This window comes from Lepidothrix coronata, unplaced genomic scaffold (assembly GCF_001604755.1).
Source record: "Lepidothrix coronata isolate B3197 unplaced genomic scaffold, Lepidothrix_coronata-1.0 Scaffold44, whole genome shotgun sequence".
Classification (NCBI taxonomy): domain Eukaryota; kingdom Metazoa; phylum Chordata; class Aves; order Passeriformes; family Pipridae; genus Lepidothrix; species Lepidothrix coronata.
Window position 1 is genome coordinate 4,012,557 of NW_016690224.1, and position 24,047 is coordinate 4,036,603.

At 41.6% G+C, this 24,047-nt stretch overlaps 2 protein-coding genes across 7 annotated transcripts in view; both read left to right on the forward strand.

The window, feature by feature from the left end:
- Positions 1–1,624: 1,624 nt before the first annotated feature.
- Positions 1,625–4,300, forward strand: DDT (D-dopachrome tautomerase). The gene is made up of 3 exons (XM_017814442.1): positions 1,625–1,784; positions 1,879–2,054; positions 2,889–4,300. Exons 1-3 carry the CDS (start codon positions 1,677–1,679, stop codon positions 2,959–2,961), a joined length of 357 nt encoding a protein of 118 aa, XP_017669931.1. The 5' UTR covers positions 1,625–1,676; the 3' UTR covers positions 2,962–4,300.
- A 2,571-nt stretch (positions 4,301–6,871) lies between these two features.
- Positions 6,872–24,047, forward strand: part of CABIN1 (calcineurin binding protein 1) — a 110,501-nt gene continuing 93,325 nt past the window's right edge. For 2 of the 6 annotated variants that reach the window (XM_017814097.1, XM_017814102.1), the window contains exons 1-17: positions 6,883–6,995; positions 9,665–9,760; positions 10,170–10,262; positions 10,552–10,665; positions 10,836–10,970; positions 11,229–11,409; positions 12,335–12,464; positions 13,446–13,595; positions 14,613–14,905; positions 15,912–16,080; positions 16,516–16,652; positions 17,037–17,254; positions 18,506–18,584; positions 18,822–19,009; positions 20,285–20,434; positions 21,732–21,926; positions 23,031–23,267. In XM_017814097.1, the coding sequence (XP_017669586.1) occupies positions 9,758–9,760; positions 10,170–10,262; positions 10,552–10,665; positions 10,836–10,970; positions 11,229–11,409; positions 12,335–12,464; positions 13,446–13,595; positions 14,613–14,905; positions 15,912–16,080; positions 16,516–16,652; positions 17,037–17,254; positions 18,506–18,584; positions 18,822–19,009; positions 20,285–20,434; positions 21,732–21,926; positions 23,031–23,267 (2,472 nt within the window). In that variant the 5' untranslated portion in view covers positions 6,883–6,995; positions 9,665–9,757. Of the gene's footprint in view, positions 6,996–9,664; positions 9,761–10,169; positions 10,263–10,551; positions 10,666–10,835; positions 10,971–11,228; positions 11,410–12,334; positions 12,465–13,445; positions 13,596–14,612; positions 14,906–15,249; positions 15,406–15,911; positions 16,081–16,515; positions 16,653–17,036; positions 17,255–18,505; positions 18,585–18,821; positions 19,010–20,284; positions 20,435–21,731; positions 21,927–23,030; positions 23,268–24,047 lie in introns of those variants that run through there. The other 4 variants (XM_017814101.1, XM_017814103.1, XM_017814098.1 and 1 more) reach the window with 3 other exon arrangements.

Below are 24,047 nucleotides of genomic sequence, written 5' to 3' on the forward strand. Positions count from 1 at the left end.
TGCAGGAGAGAAAAAAACCTCATCATTTTCCAAAGGCTGAGCATGTTTGAGATTATTTGCTGCTGTGCTGTCCTGTCTTGGTTGTTCATCCCCCTACAAGCATTTTAATGGCCTGATCCGAGACAGAAACAATAAAACAAATGTGTTTAGTTTAATAAAATCTCTGTGAGACCATGAACAATCTGCCATTCACATGGTGAACCATCAAGAGCAAAGGACAATGCATATCTTTAAAGATGTTTGTGACAGTCCCCCGTCCAGTTCTAATTACTGACATCCGATACTTAAATCTTCTTTCCCTTTAGAGGCCTTCTGATATACTGGTTTCTTATCACATGGGGTTTTTGTGGCAATGAAATTGGAAGAGATTTTTGACGGAATATGAGAAAGGAATATGAGAAAGAGATATTTGAAAGAATGTGAGAAAAATAGAGAAAAATGTATTCTAAAAGGCATCTTCCCTCGAGTCATTGACATCCAGCAAACAGGCAGGGGTGGGCTTGCACCCAGGATTTGCAAGGTGGCTGAGTACCCCCACTGCCTTTGTTTTGGTGACAAACTCAGGACCATCTATTTACAAGATTATACATTTCTATAAATTTGCCCTGTAATCCAACTTTTTTGGGTAATTTCTTTTGCTGACTTCCTGGATTTAAAGGGAACATCTGTATTATTGCCTGTCGCCGCAAGCAGCCACCCCCTGCCAGCCTGCAGTACTCCCTCCCCTCTCCCTTTGGGTCTCTCACTTCACAATCTCTCTCCTAGAAATCTTTTCCCAGACTTATTCCTGGCTGGTTTGTACACACGGCCCCTTGTGCCAGTATTGTCTTCATTAGCAGCAGTGAAGGCCAAGCAATTCCCTCAGCAAAAAAAATGAGCAATCCCATCAGTTTTCATTAGCATTGTCTAGGACTGTAGAAACTCAAGAAGTCACATTACACAGGGCCAATTTTCACAACAGTTCTGTGCCTTAAACAAGATGACCTTTCAGTCAAGCTGGTTCATAACCCCTTGCTGTAAATGAGCACATGGAACCTCACTGGACAGTAGTTCAGGTTCTGAGAAACCTCTGATCTCTAGTTAAGACACCTCTGATTTGTAGATTAGGCTGTCCCTGCGAGCCAGCCTGCTGGGGTCGCTTTTATCAACTCAGCTCAAAGCCCTGATTTCTCAAAGTCCTGGTAATTAATACCTAGTGGATAAAGGAGTAAACCTCTCTGCTTGCTTTTTAATTTCTTGTGGTGCTGGTTGTTCCGAGAAATCACCGCACTTCCGCTCTCAACCTTCCCTGCACAGACAGGCGCAGAGGTGCCTGTTGCAGTGACCTGAAATGTCACAAAAGGACTGACTGTCACAAAACTCATTTTACCCGGGGATATGTGTGAGGTCTCACAGCCTCTAATGCATATCCCAGACCGGCACATGGTAAACCCCAAAGGCCCGAGAGCCAGCTGGTGCACCTGCGGTGGAGCACAGAAAGCCCTGAGCCCCGCCTGGCGCCGGCAAAGGGCGAGGGGCAGTGGGAGGGCAGTGGGAGGGCAGCCCGGCGCTGCTGCGGGCGGTCCGGGGCTGAGCCCGCCCCCGCCGGGGCACCGTTGCCCGGGGGCGGGGCAGGGGCCGGGCCGGGCCGGGCGGGTGCAGGCGGGGGCGTTCGGGGCCGCGGTGGGAGCAGCGCGATGCCGTTCGTGGAGCTGGAGACCAACCTGCCGGCCGAGCGGCTGCCGCCGGGGCTGGCCCAGACCCTGTGCGCTGCCACTGCGGACATCCTGGGCAAACCGGCCGAGGTGAGCGCGGGGCCGGGAGCGGCGGGTTCGGAGCGGCGGGGCCGGGAGCGGCGGGGCCGGGAGCGGCGGCGCCTAACTGTGGCTGTGCCGGCAGCGGGTGAACGTGACGGTGCGGAGCGGGCTGGCCATGGTGCTGTCGGGCTCGGCCGAGCCCTGCGCGCAGCTGGCCGTGTCCTCCATCGGCGTGGTGGGCACGGCGGAGCAGAACCAGCGGCACAGCGCCCGCTTCTTCGACGTCCTGACGGCGCAGCTGGGCCTCGGCACCGAGCGGTGAGTGCGGCCCGGCCGGGCGGCATCGGCCTCGGCGCCGCCTTCGCCCCGAGGGCAAGGACACCGGGATAACCCCTGGGGCAGGGAAAGGGAGATCGTCCCTTCCATCAGCTCCACAGGTCTGTGTGGTCCGTCTAGATGTGGAGCACGGCAAACCAAAGTATAGGGGATGTTAAGGGTAGCGAGGCTGGGGCACTTCCCATGTCCTCCGGGAGGTTAAGGTGTAATAGAGATCCAAGACTAGATTGCAAACCTTAAGTGCTCTTGGATGCTGAACTCCAGATATGTGGTTTGGGGCCAGATAAAACCGTGTACTGGTTTGCACTTGTTGAACAGTCTGGGCTTTAGCTGTTCTCTGAAGATCAGTAGTTCAGTTGGTGAAATTGGTGCAAAACCCCACAGGAATTGGTAGAGCTTCACAGTGGGATCACCATGCCAAATGTGGGAACAGGACTGTTCCTGAAGGTCACCCATGTCCCTCTGTGCCCCTCTCCCCAAAGGAGAGTGATAATAGCATTTCCCTGCCTCTTGAATGCTGCTGGGGTAAATCCCTGCCAAGAGTTTGCTTGGGCCCTTCTGAAATGGACAAGTATCTCATAGGCAGACTGTTGAAATTCAATCTGCTTTTATTTGTGTGGGTGAAGTCTGGTACCTGTTTGTACCCTGCCCATACACAGCTTATGTTTGCCTCTGTTAAATTAATACCATGAAGTGTAAGACACTGAGACCTTAGTGCAGATTTTCTACCATGTTGCAAACTGGGCAGGGATAATATTTAATTGTAAAATAATGTTTCCTGTCCACTGTCCACATTTTTCCTCTTATATCCAAAAGGATTGTCATCCGCTTTTACCCACTGGAGCCCTGGCAGATCGGCAAGAACAAGACAGTCATGACATTCCTGTGATCCCGTGAGCAGCTGGTTGGAACAAAGCAATGGTGAAGACAACCCAGACATGACCAGCTCCATCTATCTACCTGTTCCCTCTTGTGATCAAATCTATGTAACTCTACATCTTCACCTGAATGAGTCACTTTTGTCTTTGCGTCCCCCCCGTGCACACAAAGCTGAAGAGTGGGGCAATCGACTGTACTGATTTTACTGAGATAGTTCAAGGTCAGTGTCTCCAGCCTGTCACGCAGCACAAAGGCTCTCATGGTGCCTGAGCCCAGCTGAGCCCTTGCCCTCTGGTGATGGCCATGCATGTGCCTACACAAAGCTGTCTTGTAGCAGTAAAAGTTTAATTCCAGAACATTTGGCCTTACTGAGGACCAGAGTGGTTCTGAGGTTTATCCAGATTTTTTCATACTTTGCAAGGCAGAAAAATCCTTCTTTCTCTGTGGCAGCAGAAGGGTCCTAGGCTGGACAAGATGACCTGGAAGTGAAATTTTTCTCTTTTTCAGGCTTCCCTAAAAGCCTTTTCTGGAAAAAGAGGTGATTATTAGGAGAGAAGTTTAGACATTGAAGTCTCATGTCAGACCTTGTACTCTGTCCTCTGTCATTGCCACCCCCAGTGGCTGCTCCTACAAATTATTATTTGTCCACAAGATTCTCAGGGCTGAATGTCCGTGTGCTGATGGCAATGTCTAGAGGAGGGAGTCGCTTCTGAAGTCCTTCACTGTGCCACAGAAAAATATTTTGAAAGTTCTGCTCCTGCCAGTTTAATTTCTGTTATTTACTCAGTTCAAAGTACTTTTCCTCACCCCGCTGTGACGGGGAGTTTGGGGACGACACAGCATCTCACTGTGATCTGTGGCTGGTGTTTCCAGCAGAGAAGTATTTTGGCTTTTAGGACCCATATGCTCCCTCACTTTATAACTGGAATTCATGCGGTATTTCATTAAAACAAAAGCAGGGTACTTTTTATGTGTGGTGTTATCTCTGCCTTCCACTGATACTGAAAACATTTTTTGGTTTCCTTTCCACTTTGTGACTTGGTCAGGTTGAGGTCAGGGAGCTCAGCAGAACTGAGAGCATGTCCTTGGGACATGGGGGTCCACGGGAATGCAAGGCAGAAGGGGGCTTCTGTGGTCCTTTGTCATTCTGATTGGAGTTTATGACTCAAGACAGTTGAAAATATTCCTTCTAATTACAATTTGAAGTTGGTTGTTGGTTGTTCCCTATGCAGCAGAAATAACTTCTATGTTTGCCAAATCTGTCAGGAATATAATACCAAACACAAATTTGTGTATCAGGCTGGGGGTCTACACCTTATCTGGTTAATAAACTGTAGCAAAGCCTCTTTTGATAAGTGTCAGTTTATTGGTTTACTGTGCTGGGGGGTTGTAGGTCTTATAGCCTGGAAGCAGACATCGTGGCTGCCCAGGTCTCTCCACTTTCACAGGAGATCTCTTCCACCAAAAGTTTTTGAAACTCAGGTAATGAACAGGTAGGTGAACTGAGTCTGAGACACGGTGTAACTCAGGAGTGCTGTGCTGCAGGGAAGGGGTGGACAGCCCTGGCTTTGCAAAGGGTTTGACCAGCTTGAGCTGAATATACTGAAATGTAGAAAATAACCTCACTTTAATTCTGATCTGCGTTTCCTGGAGGTCCTTCTACCTCATGAAGGAACAAACACAAACTCTTGCCAAAGCCTTTGCTTCCTTCAGAGAAACCTTGCTCTGCCCTATGTCCCAGCTCTCCTTTTTTGGGCCATGTTGACCCTCATCCCCTCACCCTTGGCTGCTCCTCATGTGGGATCATGCCTGGAAACAACTTCCCCAGCATTGCAGAGCAGAGCAGGAAGAAGTAAGGACGGAGAGGGAAAGCTTGGAAAAGATTATGTTGTGCAAAGATACCTGAATAAAATGACTTTCACACCTGTTTCCATGCTGTGTCTGCATTGCTGGCGTTACCTGCCAAAACGTCCTAAAGTAATGCAAAATCATGGAAAAAGTGCTGGGCAAAGACCATCTTGAGAATTTCATGGTCCATGGACTTTAAACTTTCTTTTATAAGAGCAGTTAAAATATTAATGGAAGCGTTGATCATTTGGTTATGAAGACCTTGGTCTGAGCCACTTGATACTTTTTGGGTGCTGGGGATTGTCAGCACAGAATGAGATTCTGTGAGTTTGCAGCTGGGTGTTTTCCCTCATAAACTGCTGGTGCTGAATGTACATTTCACTTCACGTTGATCTGAAGAAGTGGCCTATTTTTCCTTCACTGACCTAACGTTAGAGTAGTTTTGACAGTATTTTAGGACTCAAGGATACCCTGCAAAAAGGTGATGTTCTGATTTTGAACACCGAGTAACCATTTCCTAGCCTCAAACCTTTGAACTGTGGACAACCTTTGTGTGTATTTACACTAGAGAGGACCAGTGAGGCCCTGAGCACACTGCAGGGCACTACTGACAAAAAAGTATTACAGAATTACCATAGCTTTGCAAGTTACTCTTCAACCACAACAGTGTGATGCTGCTGCTCATGAATACCCTTTTCTTGGTTTGCCATGATGGAAAGAAAGGCAAATGGGACACTGGAGATCATACATTTGAGAGGAAGAGGACTCTTACCATGCTAAATGGTGATTCAGTGCAATGAATGCTCAGTCAGTGGTGATTGAGCACAAGCTTACCTTTGTCAGTGGGATGTGATGTAGCAAGAGGAGGCTTTAAATGTGTGGTTCTGTCCCACAGGTGGGGCCTCACCAGTCTCTGTGCTCAGGCTGTCCTGACATGGAGAGCTCTGTAGGGCTGTGAATGGCATACCTGCTCTTTAGAACCTGCTGCTGTATGACCACCTTACACATAAATAAAATTACTTCCACAGGAAGCTGTCACAGCAGTGTTTGACTTCAGTCACTGCCTCACATCATCCAACTGTTGTCCCAAAATAGGTTCTTTCACCCAATGTGCAAGAGGCCAATCCACACACAGAGTCAAGGTATAGGATTTATTTACAGTTCCTTGCAGAGAGAGGGGCTGTGTGGCAAATCCACAAAGCCAGCACGACCACTACCAAAACCTTTTGCTATTTATACATTTAAGCAAACAAAGGCATTAATGTTCATTGGCTACAAGTTACCCAGTTCTCTTATTAATCAGTATTCCATCTTCTATTGGTTAATGATTCTCTCACTTCTCATACTAATTAGTCTGCAGGCTCAGTCTTTCTCTTGTTTTGGGTCGGTGGGTTTCTTGAGTCGATGGTCTGTGAGTCCGAGGGGGTTTGTGATCTGCCCCTGCCTGAATTACCTTTTACCCAATCAAAGCTGTTTGAGCAGTTTCTGAGTTGTCATTATTAGTTTCTTATTCCGGATGTTCTACCAAATGTCCCCGTGGCCCGTAAATTCTGCGTTCTTTGTGTTCATTATCAGTGGTACAACCCTCCTTCCCAAGCTTTGTTAAACTCCCCCCGAGATCATGGAAACATGGCAAGCCTTAAACCTTAACAAGGCAATTCTACCGACAGGTGATTTATGTTACTAATACCTGGACATCGCTTAGAGCTTGTTTCACGCATTGAATCTATTTTCTTCTTGATTAGGCTTGAAAGCACACAAAGATCAAACTTCATAAACATCCTTTCTCAAGAAAATTTTCACACATTCCACATTTTGCAACGCTGCTGTCACCATGCTGAAACACCTCCCAGGGGCACTTATGATGTCTCTCATCTTCTCCCGGGAAGCTTTAGGGAAACGCGGTGACCTTGAGCTCATTTCGCACCTGTTCGGGGTTTCCCCTCATACCCTCACCGCCCGCTCCCGCCTCCCGCCGCCCCGCGCTCCCATTGGCTGCCCGGGGAGGGGCTGCTCGGCCAATGAAACGCGCCGTTGTTGGCGCTGGGGCTCCGGAGGCGGTTGCGGTGGAAACGGGCGGAGCGGCGGGTCCCGGGGGAGCGGCGGGAGCGGGAGGGACCCGCGCGGGACCCGCGCCGGGAAACCCCCGGGAACTCCCGGGAGCAGCGCCGGCAGGCCGGGGGCGGCCCCCGCCAGGTGAGTGTCCCGGTCCGCCCGGCCCCGCGGAGCGGCCTGAGGGGCAGCCGGTGTCTGGGCCCTGCCCGGCCCGGGCGGCCTCTCCCGTGCCTCTCCCGCCGCGGTGGGAGGCGAGCGTGGGCTCCCGCCTCCTCCCGGCCCCCTGTGCCGCCCCCCGGTGTGCCGGCGTGAGCAGCGTCCCTGCCTCTCCGTGCAGAAAGTGACCGTGTTTCGGCAAAACCGGCTTGTGCTGAAATGCGGGCGGATCTTTGCGGTGTTAAAACAAACGAACAAACAAACAAAAAATCCCAAACAAAGATTTAGTGGTGTTTGGTTTGTGTTTTTTTTTTTTTTTTTAAACAAATGTGTATTTGCAATGTGTAGATCCCGAGTGTAGCAGCGACAATAAAAGCCAGGAAAGCCCGAGTCACTCCCTTTGTTTCTTACTTTGAAGCTGACAACACAAGCTCTGGGACCAAGAGCTGACATTTGGAATTTTTACCTAAGTGTTAAACTACTAAGGTAAAAGAGAAGATTTTGAAGGCAAAAGTCTTGTTGCCTTTCAAGATGTGCACGGCTGTCATAGCCACAGATTTATAGCTGATACACTCTTAAAACTGCTTTGTAATAGTTTATAGTAAAGAGTAATTCTCTTTTTTCCTACTTATCTGCTGTAGCTGTGGTCCTCTGGAAGGTCTGGTAGAGGCATACCCAGTTCCTAGAGATTAGGACCCTGTTGTAACTCAGTTCATTATTACTTTTGTAACCACGTACAGTGCCTGGTTTGAAACGAAATAGCCCCCCCAGTGCCTGACACACCAATACAAAGCTGTGTGGAGGAAACACCCTTTCCCTGTTTTTCAGGAGCATTACACAGTTCTGTTTGGTTATGCATTTTCAACTTGTAAACACCAGAGAGGAGAGGTTCTAAGTATTTGTTAGTAAGTTCCTGTATGGTACAAAGTTCTGGTATAAATAATAAGTAGAATTAGAATTGTTTTCCCGTGTTTTCTGTAATTGTAGTTTCCCTGGCAGTCTGACCTTGGAAGTTAACTCTTGACCAGAGTCTCTGCTGGTGACTTCCACCTTGAGCAAGATTGGGCATGTTTTTGAATAGGCATATTTGTGAGAGGACTTCAAGCCACTCAATTTGAATATGTGATTGATTTGAGACGACACAAACTTACTTATTTAGATGTCATGAGCAACTGCACTTCCTGACAAAATGTGTAGCATTCGATACATCTGAAAGAGGCAACCACCAATCTCTGGGCATGTATTTTCTCCATATGCAAAGTAGACAAGGAGTCTTTGTCCTGAAAGAGACTGGAAGTTTTATTAATGTTTATTTAGTGACTTAAAGAGAAAAATGCTTTATTGCTGTGCAGTTGTCAGTCTGATTTAGCTGCAGGCAGGGAAAGCAAGTGGTGCATGGGCAAGCAAATGATCATTGCTGCATGAATGAAATTCCTGTCAAAGCATTATTTTGTCTACACACAGAACTAATCATGATGATGTGTGAGTTAATTCAGCTTATAGTTCAAAACTCCCACTGCTTCCTGCTGTGGTTAATTCTGGACTTACTGTTCTATTAATGTAGTCTCCCATATAAAAGACTGTTTTTAGCCTGTCTTGCATGTGTCATCTTTTTGTTTCAGTCGATGGGAAGGTTTTATCACGTAGCAGTGAAGCTTTTCTAAAAGAGCAGCACAGACTTCTTTTCATTTTTTTGTTGCCTTTACTAACATGATATTTCAGGCAGTTAATTGAATCTAAATTATGGGCTTAGTTATGAGGAAAAATTGCTTACAGATTATAAATGTGTATTTACCTCTTTAAACTTTTTATCATTGGTAAAAAGACTGGAAATATTAGTATCCTTCCTTCAGAATGAAGAAATACTGGTTAGTAAAAGCTCAGTTTCTTTTGTTTGCATAAATCTAATATGCCCAAGTGTGTATGCAATGGCTACAACTTGCTTTTGCAGTAGAGGTGGTCTGTAGAGGTTGGTCAGTGTATTCAAAAAGAACAAGTGAGTTATAAACACTGGTTCTGTTCTAACAGGGATGGCAGTGATGAAAACTGCTTTAATCAGAGGAATTTCCAAGTGCAGATGGTGCTTTAAGCAATGTGTTCCCCAGCCTCTATGGCCTGCTGCAAAGTCAGTCTGACACAGATAACCCTCCATTTTTTAACTTTCCTGTTCTGTAGGTATCTGTAAGGGCTGTGGCTTGTGCTGTAGATAAGGTGCAGGAAAACTTCTTTTTTTTATTTGTTTGTTTGTTTGGGGTTTTTTGGTTGGTTGGTTTGTTTTGAAGCAACTGAAGATAAACTCATAAGCTATAACGATTCATGCTCGTAAAGTGTCGGAGTATTCAAGAAGCATTTTTGGGTTTAGCTTTTGTCTTTAAAGGGACTTGTGTTGTAATGTTGTTACTGTCTTGTATGTTCACTGAATATTACACAGTAACTGAAAGTCGTGAAAGCCATCCTGAAGTAATTAATGTGTTTTAATAACTTTGTATTTTATTTTCTGTCTCTAGTTAAAATTCACTTCCATGTTATTGTTCCTCAGTGGTTGGGTAGTTTATCTCTTGCCATGGGGTGGTGGTGAAGTAGAACAGTTAATTGGTTATTGATTAAAGTATTCCCAGCTTGTCTTTACTTCTGAGTGTTTTCTTTACAAACAGAGTAAATATTCGGATCCTGTTTGCTTTCCAGACCTGTTTTTGTTAGGCCCTTCCTCTTAATCCTGGAGAAAGACAGTGTGAAAAGCTCTGAACATGGTAAGGGCTTATTGAGATGTTTTGGTAAAAATAAAATGGAGAATTTTCTCTTTTCCTGGGACCAAGAATAAATTGCCATAATGAGACCATTGATTTTGAAGTGATAGTAGTTATTGGTAAATTTAAGAATTTGAAAAAACCCCAACACTGTATTGCACATGTCTGTTCTAGAGAAGCTGTTGCTTGTAAAACACTTGAAATTTTGTTTTTTCAGCCGATTTCATGTGGGAAATTGTTTTGATATTATTTGATCATTACAGCTCTTGTAACTTTACGTAGAGATCTCACAGTATTGTCCCTGTAACATTTAAGTAAAAAAAAAAAGGGGGGGGGAAGAATCCAGTTTGCAAAGGAAACTGGGGCACATGTAGATGTCACATTCCTTGTTGCCTCCCAACTGCCATTGCAGATTCGAATCGCGGCGCTGAACGCGAGCTCCACGGTGGAGGATGACTATGAAGGGACCTTCAAAAGTCATAAGACACAGACAAAGGAAGCTCAGGTGAGTAGACCCACTATTTTGTTAGTGAGGTTTTGTCTTGATGGGAGTTTCATCCTCTCGTTGCAGGGATTGTTCAACATAATGTCCTGTTTTTAGGAAAGCTGTGTTACTGTCTTATCTCTTGGACTCTCCTTTAGCAAACTAAAACTTGGCTCAAATGAGTTATTTTAGGTCAGTAAAGTAATAGAAGTGTTAAACCACTGATATACATAGTAAATGTAAGTACATTGTAATAACTGTGTTTAATAAAGTTGCCTTACCAAATAGGTTCTAATTTTTTTAATCCCAGGAAGCAGAAGCTTTTGCTTTGTACCACAAGGCTTTGGACCTTCAGAAACATGACCGATTTGAAGAGTCTGCTAAAGCTTATCATGAGCTCCTTGAGATTCGTCTTCTGAGAGAGGTCAGTGACCTTCAGAGAATGAAACTTTAGAAACTGCTTTTACTGTATCTTGTCTTCATTTCTAATTGGCTACCTGGAAATGTCAGTGTTGTCAATTGGCAAGTTGTTTACTGTCCTTTTTACTTGTCTGATTCCTAATGCCCATATTGCATTTACTTTATTATTTCTAGGCAGTGCTTTCTGGTGATGAGAAAGAAGGGCTGAAACACCCAGGTTTGATGTTAAAATATTCCACCTATAAAAACCTAGCACAACTGGCAGCACAACGGGATGACTTAGAGACAGCCATGGAGTTTTATCTGGAGGTACAGTGCAGCTGAAATAAAACAGTGGAGCCTTAATATTTGTTAAAACTTTCTAAAATATAGACATACACCTTGGCATACATCATGTGAATGTATAGTTGAATAGTGTGTACTTTCTGACACTATATGGGATGTAACTGGTCCACCTTTCAATCCCCAAAGCAGTTGTGATTCTGCTGAAAACTAAAGCAGTGCCAGTCCCTGCAGACAAGTGAATCTGTGTGTCTGGAGTGTGATGTTGTTTGTTATGCTTTCTAGGCTGTGATGCTGGACTCTACTGATGTCAACCTCTGGTATAAAATTGGTCGTGTGGCAATAAAACTAATCCGCCTTCCTTTGGCTCGTCACGCTTTCGAAGAAGGTCTCAGGTGTAATCCTGATCACTGGCCTTGCTTAGATAACCTTATCACAATCTTGTATACACTCAGTGACTACACAAGTGAGTACGATGTGTGAAAAAAATCTCAATATATGTGTAATTTTACATACCAATAAAAAAATTGTAATGATGCAATTGTATGGGTTGTATCTGGCATAAGCAATACGTTAGGGTATGATAGAGGCTTCTGTTTCCTGATAGAGATTTTTTAATTTCACGATGAAGTATGATGGTTTATATCAGTTCTGGTTACCCTAAAAGTAAATGACTGGGGCTCTTAGATCGGAGCCTCTGCAGGAAGTTTCCCTGTAGACTGTTCTTTTCCCTTTCAATGTATGTTAGGTTTGTCTTTCTACTGATTTCCAGCTACATAGTTTTGGCTATAAAACTACATAGCTGAGTATGATTTATTGTAGTTACAGCAGTGGATATAACTGACCTTATGATTTTACATTTGAGTAATATCCAGTGCATGAACTGATTCAAAGGAAGTTTGGGAGAGAAGTTGCAAGATGGCAGAATTGTTGAATCTAATCCCTTAGGTGTGTCCCACTGGAATGGTTCTAATTCTCTTCACGTCATTACACGTGAGCAAAGCCCTGGTGGGATACACTGCTTGTTTCACCAGTGGAATGTGCAGTTAAGACATTTGATAACATAAAAATGGTAAATAATTGTGATTCCGGTTTATGATTCTGATTTCTTCTGTGTCAGAATGAAATCTTGAAAGTAAGTGAAAGATGTACTGCAAACATTGTTTAAACAAAATTAATTATATTCTTTTTCTGGATATAATACCTGGAAAGACATAATAGGCTATTTGAACTATATGCAGGTAATTATTTGACACGTTACAAAGCTATGGGACTAATTAATGCAAATGTCACATTAGGGTGGAATTCAGTGGTGTATGTGAGGCCCAGAACTGGGAGCTTTGAATGAACCAAAGCAGCCATTGACCATTCAATTCCTATTTCTCTGTCAGCATGTTTGTACTTTATCTGCAAAGCTCTGGAAAAAGACTGCCTATACAGCAAAGGACTGGTTCTGAAGGAGAAGATCTTTGAGGAGCAGCCTTGCCTCCGGAAAGACTCCTTAAGGATGTTCCTCAAATGGTGAATGTTGTCTTACAGTACATGCTGCCCTTGGAGTGGAAATTTGGGGTTTGGGGTTGTTCTGAAAAGCTGCTGAGATCTTATGCTTTAAGTGATAGTGATATCTTGCTAACCTGCCTTCTGAATAATGATGTTATATGTTGGTGCTGCTGACAGAATGTTCTTCAATAATAACTTTTGGAGGGAGGTAGAAAGAGGCAAAGGATCCATTTGTTGCTGCTCACTTATTTTCACACCCAGATCTCTCATAATCATCTGCCTTTGTTTTACTTATTAGTAGCTGATCCCTGCAGCATTCACTTTAGTTTTCCTAATTAAAACCAAACAATAACAACCAAAACAAAACAACTCGCACCTTAAACTCCCCTCCTCCCCCCATTACTGCTTTTTCAAGCAGTTACAAATTTGGGACTACTTTGGGAGTCTTACTGATTTTTACTGACAAATGAGTACAGTCAGATGGCTCTGTATGTTTCATTAGTACCCAAGATGCCGAAATTCTTACTTTATTAAGATTTCAGACCAGTGCAACTCTGAAGGTATTTTGCAACATTATGGTTAAGATTTTAGTCCTTTATTATTTATTTTTTATTTCAGTATGTAATGGAAAACCTTTGCTAAAAGTTTGGTGTTGTGTAGCTCTGCAAAGTAGACTGTTTCTTTCTGTGTGGATTTTGTAGAATGAGTGGGTAAGAGGAAAGTGGGAAAAGAAAATGAAGGCCCATAAAATTTACAGGACCTGTCTAAGTTAGCTGCTCATTCAAAACAAAGATTTCTGGTGGTGAACACTTCTATATGCATGCCATAAAGTTCATAAAATAATGTTATTTGAATCCTTTTTTTAAAACTATTTTTGTTACACTGTATGGAGATTTGAAATTAATGCCCCCCAGCCTTTAAGAAAAAAACAACAAACCAATAAAAAAAACCCAGCCAACAAACAAAAGCTTTAACTTGTCTCCATTTCTCTTTATTTCTTAGTGACATGTCTATCCATAATGTAAATGTGAGTGCAGCTGAAACAGGAAGAATCATAAACGAAGCGCTGGAGCTGCGTAAGAAGAGACAAGCTTTGCTGGTGCGTGACAGGGAGCCAGACCTCAGACTGGTCCAGCCAATTCCCTTTCTCACGTATGTCTTTGTATTTTCTCTTTTTAAAAGGTTCCTCTGAAGCCCCGTGTGGTCACAGCTGTGGTGAGCTTCAGATTTTTTCAGAACAATTTTTTTTTGCCTTGTAAAAACAAACCAACCCCCCAGTGTTTTGTTATTACTTTATAGGTTTGTTTGGTGTGCTTACTGTTTTAGCACAAACCCCACAGCTATCAGTTTTCAATTTTTGATTTAAAACCAGTGATGTAAAAAAAAAAAAAAAAAGGTAGCTAAGAGTGATTTGGCAGCTATTCAAACTGTATTATTGGATTATTCATATATGTCCAGTTTGTATATGAATTTCAAAGTAAGTTTAGCTTTTAAAAAATTCTTTTTGCTGTTGGGATAGTGGAAACAAAAAAAATTGCAAGTATTTATTTGCAGCAAGATAGAAAGATACTAGTAAGTTGTTGTGTATGTCTTTATTATGAAGGATTGGGGTTTGATTTGGTTTTTTTATTGCACGTATTTTTCTGGAATATTAATGGACTTTGCATGTAAGTCCTATTGCAGGTAAGTTGCTCCTAGTTGTGGATGAGGGTGAGTTCTTTTATTATTGTTGACTGAATGCAGAACCTGAAAATTGTTTATTTTACACTACATTTTTTACTAGTTTTAGGGTTTAGTGTAGAGTAATTCCCTCAGCAACTACTGCATAGACATTCTTTGAGATTGGGCACATTAGTGACTCCCATTTCTTTCTTACTGCAACCAGTATACCAGTTTCCTCTGAAAACTTTAGCTTGCTAAGTGGTGAAGGAAAGCTCCTAAGGACCTCTGTTCCAGGCCTGTCATGTTCCATATGACAGGAAACATAGAAAGATATTCTCCACCTTTTCTAGTCATGGGGCATATTTTTGACACTCAAATGTGTATTGCTCTCCCACTGAGAAGCTGCTCTTGCTATCTCTAAGTTACTGGAGAAAATACTGTAAATATAATTTAGAAAGTAATGTGACAAGAATTAATGCCGCGATGCTGTTGTGTTCCCGTGTGCAGGTGGAAGTGTTTGGGAGAAGCTTTACTTGCCATGTATCAGCACCTCACGACATGTGATCCTCCTCGGCCCAGTCTGGGAAAGAGAATTGATCTCTCGGAATACAGAGACCCAGTCCAGCATCTGATCCTTTCTCCCACCTCTACTCCTGTCAGTGTTATTCAGCCAACTCCTGTCAGCACTAACCCAGTGATGACAATGCCAGATCCTGTGTTACCTTACACTCCAACAACACCCAACTTTCCAAGTCACAGTCAGAGTTCGTTGGAACCAGGAGCTACTGTAGGTGAGCAAGGTACTTCAGTCTGAGATTCAAGATCTCTTTCCTACTTATCTGGGTATTAAAAGCACTCCAGAATGCTTTGGGACATGCTGTCTTTAAACTGCATGTTGTGGATTCAGAACCTGTTCAGAATGTGTATAACATCTGATAGAAAAAAGGGAAGTTGAGCTCTAGAGAGTTAAGATCTGTTAACCCTTCACATTAGGAAATAAAAGCCACCTAAGCTGTCTGAAAACCATTGATTCCTGACTGAGACATAGGACCAGTGTTCAGGACAGTGGACTGACTTTCCTATGTAATGGAATTGAGAGTCAAGTTGATTTGTTTTTCTTGATTGTTCCTCCAGTGCAGGAGTTTCTGACCTCCTCTGGTTTTGTGCTGTTGACTCTCACTTCAGTTTTTCAGTCTTTAAGGAGAACAGAATTGTGATTCCATCCCAGCAGTGATGCATATCAAGCTTTTAATGTTGGGAAGGGCCTTGAGATCCTTAGAATGAATGAGCTTTCAGAAAGGTGACTGGATTTTCTTCTGCTTCATGCTTTGAGAACCTGAGAGAACCGAGCTGTCAGTTATATTTATTTGAAATCTGTAGCAAGAGGTTTGAATATTTTATACTGTAGATGTATATGTATTTACATATCTAAAACTATCAAGGGGTTACCAGTATTTTGTTGATATTCATGGGAATTTACAGATGTTTCTGCCTTTAACAGGCAGGCTCCTCTGGTTCCCATTTCAGAAACTTCTTGAAGACTAAAATAACGAATTCTAATTAATAGTGAAGTGCAGCATTTTTATTATGTCTGCTTCTTTCCTCAGACTAGCATTTTTATACAAAATGCCACAGCCGGTTTATAATTAGTGATTTTTTTTTTTTAATTTTTTGGGGGGACTACATTCAGAAGGAAACCAATGAATCTCAAGTGTTGCTGTATAATTAATTTTTTAAAAATTAATTAATTTTATTTGTTAATTTAACCTGTCAGATTTGAGGGTTTTCTTTTAATTATGTTTCTAGGTGACATATCTGCAGGTGATAAATCTAAGAAAGGAGTGAAACGAAGAAGAATTACAGAAGATAGTGGTGAAACAGCAAAAAGGAGATCTGCTAGAGTTCGGAACACCAAGTGTAAAAAAGAGGAGAAGGTTGACTTTCAAGAGCTGTTGGTGAAGTTCCTTCCTTCCAGGTACTGTACAGCAACACCCTTCATTGTGAGAATATCATAGAGAGGAAGCTCTTTGGGATTTTGTTTGACTGATATGCCCCAACCTTAAAACCACCAGACCTGTGTTATTTTTTGAAGCAGATGTGATGCATTGCCTCCTCATATATTTAATAAAATTGCTCTTAGTGAAAATTACTGAATAAAAATTGAAAAATAAGAAAGATTTTCTTAGTGTGAATGTGAATTAGAGGACAATGAAGATGTCAAAATGGATAAGGTGAAGTAATCTTGATTTGGACAAAATTTGGGAACTTGATGTAAATCTCTGAATTTGCTTCAGTTAATGGGCTTTCATTGTTAAAATTTACACAACTTTCCATGTTTAGGTTTCACTTAGTAAGGAAAGAACAAATGAGGGCTTTGTTGATGTTGTGGTTTTTGTCCCCTTTCACACAGATTAAGGAAATTAGATCCTGAGGAGGAAGAGGACCCTTTCAATAACTATGAGGTGCAATCAGAGATCAAAGAGGAGAATTTCCAGCATGTTGGACCACACAGAATGTCATTTGATTCTACAACATTTATGGAATCTGGTAAGGATTTCTACTGGAACCCCTCACTCTTTCTCTGTTGTTTCTTCCATATTGTATGCTTTATTTTTTGTATTTTCCTATCATACCTAGAAGATACAGAAGTATATGCTATTTTAAAAAGTATAATGTTATGGTATAGAAATATCTCAGTTGGTAACAGGTGTGATTTTTTTAAGTCTGGGGGATTTCTTAATCACTGTGTGCAGTGGAGTTTGTGTGGAGTTTCCCATTTAAACAAATAGGAATACAATAACTGGATTCTGCACATGTGCAGCACAGGAGAACTGCTGCAAGATTAGTGCATAAAACACTGCTGAAACTTAGTTGTTTGATGATCTGCCTCAGCCTTAAACATGTATGGCTTTGTATTTATCTACTTTCTAGAAAAACAGGATGTTCATGAATTCTTGCTGGATAACCTGAACAATGGTGGGATCTTGGAGCTGATGATGAGATATCTAAAAGTCATCAGCCAAAAATTTCTGGTGAAGTGGCCTCCTGGCTTGTGTGAGGTGGTCCTTAGTATCTATAACAGCTGGAGGAAGCACAGTAGCAGCCTCCCCAATCCACTGCTGAGGGACTCGAGTAACCAGCATATCAAGGTAAAGCAACACTTTTCCTTATTCCCATATTTGCTGCTGTGTTGTTCTCTGTGTGCCAGAAGTACCCAACTGAAATCCAGGTTTGGATTTCAGACACAGGTTTGGCTTAGCTCTGTCTGGGGAGCTGCTTGTCCCAGCTGTTGTATCTGTCATAAACTGGTGGCCTGCAGCTCATGGAGCTGTTCCTGAGCTCCTGGACAGATCTGGGTGATGCTACATGCAAGTGTACCCTGTATATCGTGTATCTGTGTGTGTATAAACACACACACGTGCATAGAGATGTAGTAAATGCTACAGACATAGATATGTTTTATCACTTTACTCTGTTGTTGCTCTTTCTTTTTTTTCCCCTTCCCTTTGCTTCTGATATGACACAAAGTTTTGTTTTGTCATCAGGTGAGTAGAGAGGCTGCTCTGCTCTCACTGGCTGATTAAGGGTCAGCATTGATGCTTTAAATAGAGTAAATACAGGGTAGTTTTAAGATAACCTGCAATTTACAGTAAAAAAACCCCAACCAAACCAAACCAACCCACCCTCCCAGCATCACCATTTTATTTGTAGATTTCCCAAATGCAAATAGAAAAATGGTAAATTCATTAAATTAATGCTAAACCAGTTTAGTGGCAGAAGATGATACTTCTTGAATTATAAAACCAGTTCTGATACTTGTCCACTGAACCCGCCCACGTTATCAGTGTGTATTCATTTGGGAAGTTATTTACCTTTTGGCATGACTTCAGTTTGAAATTACTTTTTTCAGATCAAATGTTTCTGCTCTTTTGCAAATGAAATATGAATTCTGAAAACTGCTGTGTTCCATTGACTTCATTTACAAAACAGACAAAAGTGTCTCTATGTAGCAGGTGTTAAATTTTTATACGTCCTGTGTCTTTTTTATTTCTGTGTATTTTTCACTTATACATGCCCTTTTTTCAAACAAATGGAAGTATATTTATGAATGTATTCCCTTGGTTCTCGTTATTACTGGTAATGTATATGGACTTTTGACCTTCTTTATTAACCGAGATTTTTTATCTTTTTAAATGCTTTTTCTAAGTATTGGGTTTTTTTCATACCTGTTGATTTGCAAATGCTTTTTATACAGCTTTTAGACAGAGGAAGAAGTAGTTACAACTTGGGAATAGAAATCCCAAGAGGACAAGATGAAGGTTTTCTTTGAAGTAAATTGCAGATTTAGTGATTTGGGGTTTGGTTTGTTTTATTTTGATGTCTCCCTACTTTTTCTGAAGGATATGATGTTGATGAGCCTTTCTTGCATGGAACTGCAATTGGATCAGTGGCTACTGACAAAAGGGAAGAGCTCTACAGGTGAGCACTGGATGTTTCTTTCTTTAGACTCTAAAAACACTCAAGGTATATGAAGAAATGTTTCCAGGAATTCATTGGATTTTGGAGCTATTTTTATTTAATGAATATCTTCCAGATCTGTATTTTATTGCTCTATCAATTTGTTTGCCTTTAAGTACATCAGTACCTTTGAGATCCCAGACTCTTTCCATGGGATGTTAGTAACTTGATGGTAAAATGTAATCAACTGATTTGCAGTTTCTCCACGGAATTGTCCAGCTGCCTCTGTGAATGGAAAGTTTGGTCCTGACTTCCCAGGAACTCATTTTTTGGGAGACCTGTTGCAGCTGTCATTTGCTTCTTCACAAAGAGATTTGTTTGAAGAAGGCTGGATGGAGTTTGTGACTCGGGTGTATTGGCTGAAAGCTCGCTTTCTAGCACTGCAGGTTTGTTTTACTTTTGATTTAACAAATAAAACTTCTCTCAAGTTAAAATCAATGCTCTTCAGAAGCAGCTGATTTGTGAATCTCAGCTCTTTTCAAGCATATGGATAAAATCAGCTCAAAACACAGTGATTTTATTTTGCTCTTATATATATAATTAACTGTCCCTAAGGGTTGAGGTGGAAAAGTAGGAGATCTGGCATGCTAAGCAAATATTCAGATGTGTTTAATATATGAGTCTTTGTTTAAATTAGCTCATGTTCAGCTTAAAAAAAAACTATTGTGCCAAAGTTATTTGGAATCATATTGTGTAACTGCAGAACATAGATTTTTGGGGACCTGGCTTATGGATACCATCAAAGTCCCAGGCAGTCCAAAACATGGATTTTTAACTGAAGCAGACTCTATGTTTTATTACTCTCCCCTCTGCTTTTTCAAGGTAGCACAATTCTTCTTTTGAAGATGTTGAATTTAATATGCAGATTTTGAAGCAGAGGGTTTTAAACACATCACTGAGGGAATAATTTGAAATGTTATTTGATCCCAGTCTTCTTTTTTTCCCTTTAAATGTTGCTTCCTCAGGACATCAAAGAGGGCTTTTTTATGCATTAATTATGTTTAAATCAATTGTCAGCTAGTTATGTGAGTCAGTTGCATAGCTGTGAACTAACTTGTTCCTTCCATTTCTTTTCTTCTTTTTTTTTTTGCCTAAGGATTCCTCTCCAGTAAATTTACTCGAGGAAAAATGAGAGTTCCTGCACACCTACTGGCATTTTTTCTTGTGATATGCAGAGCTGTACTTTGCCTGTGCAGCTTGCATTCCTCTCCTCACCTCTCAACTTCAGCAACTACTTCAGTTGCACAGTGCAAGTAGAATGCATTGACTCTGCAGAATATAAGGATGTTTTTTGATTCAGTGTTTTTATTTGCACAAATGGAAGAGTTATTTCTGCTGGTTTAGTCTTCTGTGTTTTTAAAGGAAAGGGATTTTAGCCATCCAGACAAATCTTGCAAATTTATGCAAGCTGGATTCTGTATTTCTGTTTTGTTTTACCTGTTTTTAAACTAAATTGCTAAGATACATTGCATTTTTAAGTATTTTTGCTTTCATTTGAGATTTGTCAGTGAATTTGTTTTTTATTTGGGAGGACATGCACTAATCACGCTGGCAATGCCTGCATTGAATTTAAAACTTTTCTACATGCTTTGGAAACCTGAACTTTCAGTAGTCAGACAGGAGTTTGTGGTTGATTGCTTTCTTCTGTACTGTTTCTTTAGGGAGACATGGAACAGGCACTTGAAAACTATGATATCTGCACTGAAATGCTACAGAACTCCACTACAGCACAAGCTAAAGCTGGCAATGAGTGTAGCATCGTCATACGGTTACCTAATCTACATGTTGATTCTGTTGTTTCTTTAGAAGAGGTAAGAATTAATTTGCAGGTCTGTGTTCCCCATTCCATCCCTCCCACTCCATCTCTCCCAGTTTCAAATGTCATTTATGAATTAGCTCTTTCATGATGGAAGATTACTATATCTCAGAGTCAAAGGAGAGGTTCACAGTTTGAAGGTGATGTCAAGACCATCCTCTCCTTTTCAAGAATTACAGCTTTTGGATCTTTTGGTCCTGTATAACTTTAGATTGCATTTATGCAAAACAAAAATACTAAAGCAGCTGCATAGACTGCGGTAGACTGTTGAATCAGTGTTTTATTTTCTGTTCTTAAACATTAATATCACCTTTGCTTAACTGAGCTTTCTACTTCAGGAGTTTGTTTTCCATGTAACAAGCTGGGTGCACTTTGAAGCAGAATCTCCTGTGATGAAGTCCCCCTGATGGATGTGTTCTTGCAGCGTAGAAATGTTTGATTTTGGACTTTGAAGCAATAAAGTTTAAAATCTTTATAGCACATTGCTGGGTCATGTTGAGCTTCTCATCTGCCAACACCCCCAAGTCTTTCTCCCCAGTGCTGGTCTCGGTCCATTTTCCACCCAGCCTGTATTTGTGCTTGGGATTGCCCCGACCTTGCACTTGGCCTTGTTGAACTTCATGAGGTTTGCACAGGTTCTCGAGCCTGTCCAGGTCTCTCTGGATGGCATCCCTTCCCTCCAGCATGTCCACCACACGGCACAGTTTGATGGTGTTGGCTTAGAGTGCCTTCAGTCCCACTGTCCATGTCACCAGCAAAGACTTCAAACAGTTCTGATCCCAGTCCTGACCCCTGAGGAACACCACTCATCACTGCTTTCCATTTGGACATCGAGCCGTTGACCACAGTTCTTGGAGTTGTGAATATCCAGCCAATTCCATATCCACCAAGTCATCTATCCATCAAATCCAAGTCTCTCCAGTTTAGAGACAAGGATGTTGCCTGGGACAGTGTCAAATGCTTTGCACAAGTCCAGGTTGATGACGTCAGTCAGTCTTCCTTCATCCACCAGTGCTTTAACCCCATCATACAAGGCCACCAGATTTGTTAGGGTTGATTTGCCCTTAGTGAAGCCATGTTGGTTGTCACAAATCACCTTCTCATTTTCCATGTGCCTTAGTCATACACTGTATATTCGTTAAAAATCTGTTGAGTGGGTGAAGTATTACATGGTAGGTGTTTTCTTTCTGGTTTATGTTCCTGGAGGTAGCTCTATAGCTAAACTGCTGGGAGAAGTGTCAGTAGTCAAATATGTGAAAAGTTGGATTATATATTATCTGTGATGTTTTCAGATTGAAAAGAACCTAAAATCTCTGGAGAGATGCCAGTCTTTGGAAGAGATCCAGCGACTGTATGAGGCAGGAGATTACAATGCAGTGGTGCATCTGCTTCGTCCAACATTGTGCTTTAATGGCTATGGCAGAGCAAAGCATCTGGAGTTCGTAACGTCCATACCAGAGAGACCAGCACAGCTGCTTCTCCTGCAGGTCTGGTTTGTTTCTTTAAAAATCTGTTTTAACATGGGATTTTCCTAAAAACAGGATGAAAGGATTGCTAGAGTTGGGTGTTGATGGTTAGCGAGTCTTATTTAGAAAGCAAAACATGGAACCAAATCTGTAAATGCTCTGAACACCACAGCTTTATCAACATCATTAGCAATGTGCCAGCTTGTGCTGACTGAGAATGTGACTAAAGATATAAGATGCTGAGGCCTACATGAAATGAACAGAAAAACTGTAAGTTCAAAGAAACTTGAATCGTTTGCTGAGATATTTTATGGATGGGTTCCTTCTGTCTGCACCTGCTGTGAATACTTCCTGCTTTTGCTGCTGTTGACTTGCAACCATTCTGAAACTTAGTTGTCTAGCATATGAGTGATTTTTATGATGTAATGTCTCTCCTGCATGAATGAGAAACTGTTGATAGATACATCCAGTGTAATTGCTGTAGAGTTAGTCCATTTGACACTATGAAAATCAGTGTATTATAAATGAGCTCAGCTATGAGAACAATTTGATCATATCAGGTTATCTGGTGGAAAAAAGAGTTTGCACAGAAGACTGATGCTCTTTTAACTGTACTGAACTAAATCCTGCAGCCTCCATGCCATCTCATGACCCTACCTTTGGAGAGTGGAAAGAAGCAGGACAGTGTTGTTATAACACTAGCCTCATAGTTGCTGGTTTGTTATTTATGAAGTAATAAAATGGTAGCACAGGATCATAAAGATCCAAACCCTATTTCTGTAGGAACTTTATGCAGCTGCAGATCATTATAATTATAGACCTACAGCCATCCCTTTCCTGACTATTTTCTTTCCTTGCATCTCTTATTAAAGCAGAAAGATTTTGTGATGATTTTTTTAAAATTTAGATCCTACTTGTGTATTTGTCATCCTGGATCCATTCAGGACCTTTTGTCTTTTTGTCCTATTGTCCTTTTTAATGTTATGTTTAAAGGTGTTCTGTTATATTTCATTAAAGTAACCGTATTAACTGTATATGGAGTTTTGCTTTTCCCTGCTGTGCATTCATGTTTAAAATAAACTCTTCATTGTTATAATAGATTTTTTTCGTATTTACATTCCCTAGGACTCCCTGCTCAAACTGAAAGATTACAAGCAGTGCTTTGAATGCTCAGATGTTGCCTTGAATGAAGCAATTCAGCAGATGATTAATATGACAGCAGCCTCTGCTAAAGAGGAGTGGGTTGCTACGGTAACACAGCTGCTCACAGGAATAGATACTTCATTATCATCAGTTAACAGCATCTTGAAAGACTCTTCTGTAACACCAAGCCTCGTTCGATTAACAAACAACCTGATTCAGGTAACCTGTTCACTGGCACTAGGGAAGAGGGATTGTGTGCTACAGACCTCCAGACATGGTACAGCTGCTGTCTGAATTCCCACCGACTGGCAGTGATGGTTTTGGTTGCATTTTTATTGAGTATTTCCATATTATGTGAGCATTACCACAGGCTTCATCTCAATATGTTAGAGATGCTCTGAGTGCACCAGTGCCAGCAGGTACCTTCAGTCACCAAGCTGCCTAAAATAATCATAGAATGGTGGTAAGAGCCAAGGAATAACACTGTTTTGTTAGGCTCTTTGAAATGGTGATAGTATGATTGAGCTGCCTGGGTGTAGCTTGTAAGTTATGGCACCAATACTGCCATTTACAGAAGGTATTTTCAAACCTGAAAACTACTGAATGAATGTTTTTTCAGTCTAGGTAAGTAATGGCAAGCTCTCAGTTCTATTAAGAAGCTGGTCTAGTAAATGTCAAAATTCAATGTGCTTACAATTCTCAAATTTTCATGTACTTCAGTAAAAGCCAAAGATCTTCACTACTCACAAAATCATACTCTCATTGTGTAAAGTTCTATGTGATATGGAATGTAATGGAATTCTGGAGAACAGAGTATTTGGGTACATAATTTATATATTATCTATTAAAGATGCCAGCTGGTCTTAAACAGTTGTTGCAAAACCTGGTAGAGAATTCTGGAATTTGTTTAAGTTCCTCTTCCATGTTGGGTTGTAGGTAGGTTTCTTCCACAATGAGGCCTACTAGCACTAAGAATTCATGCTTACTGTGCACTGTTTG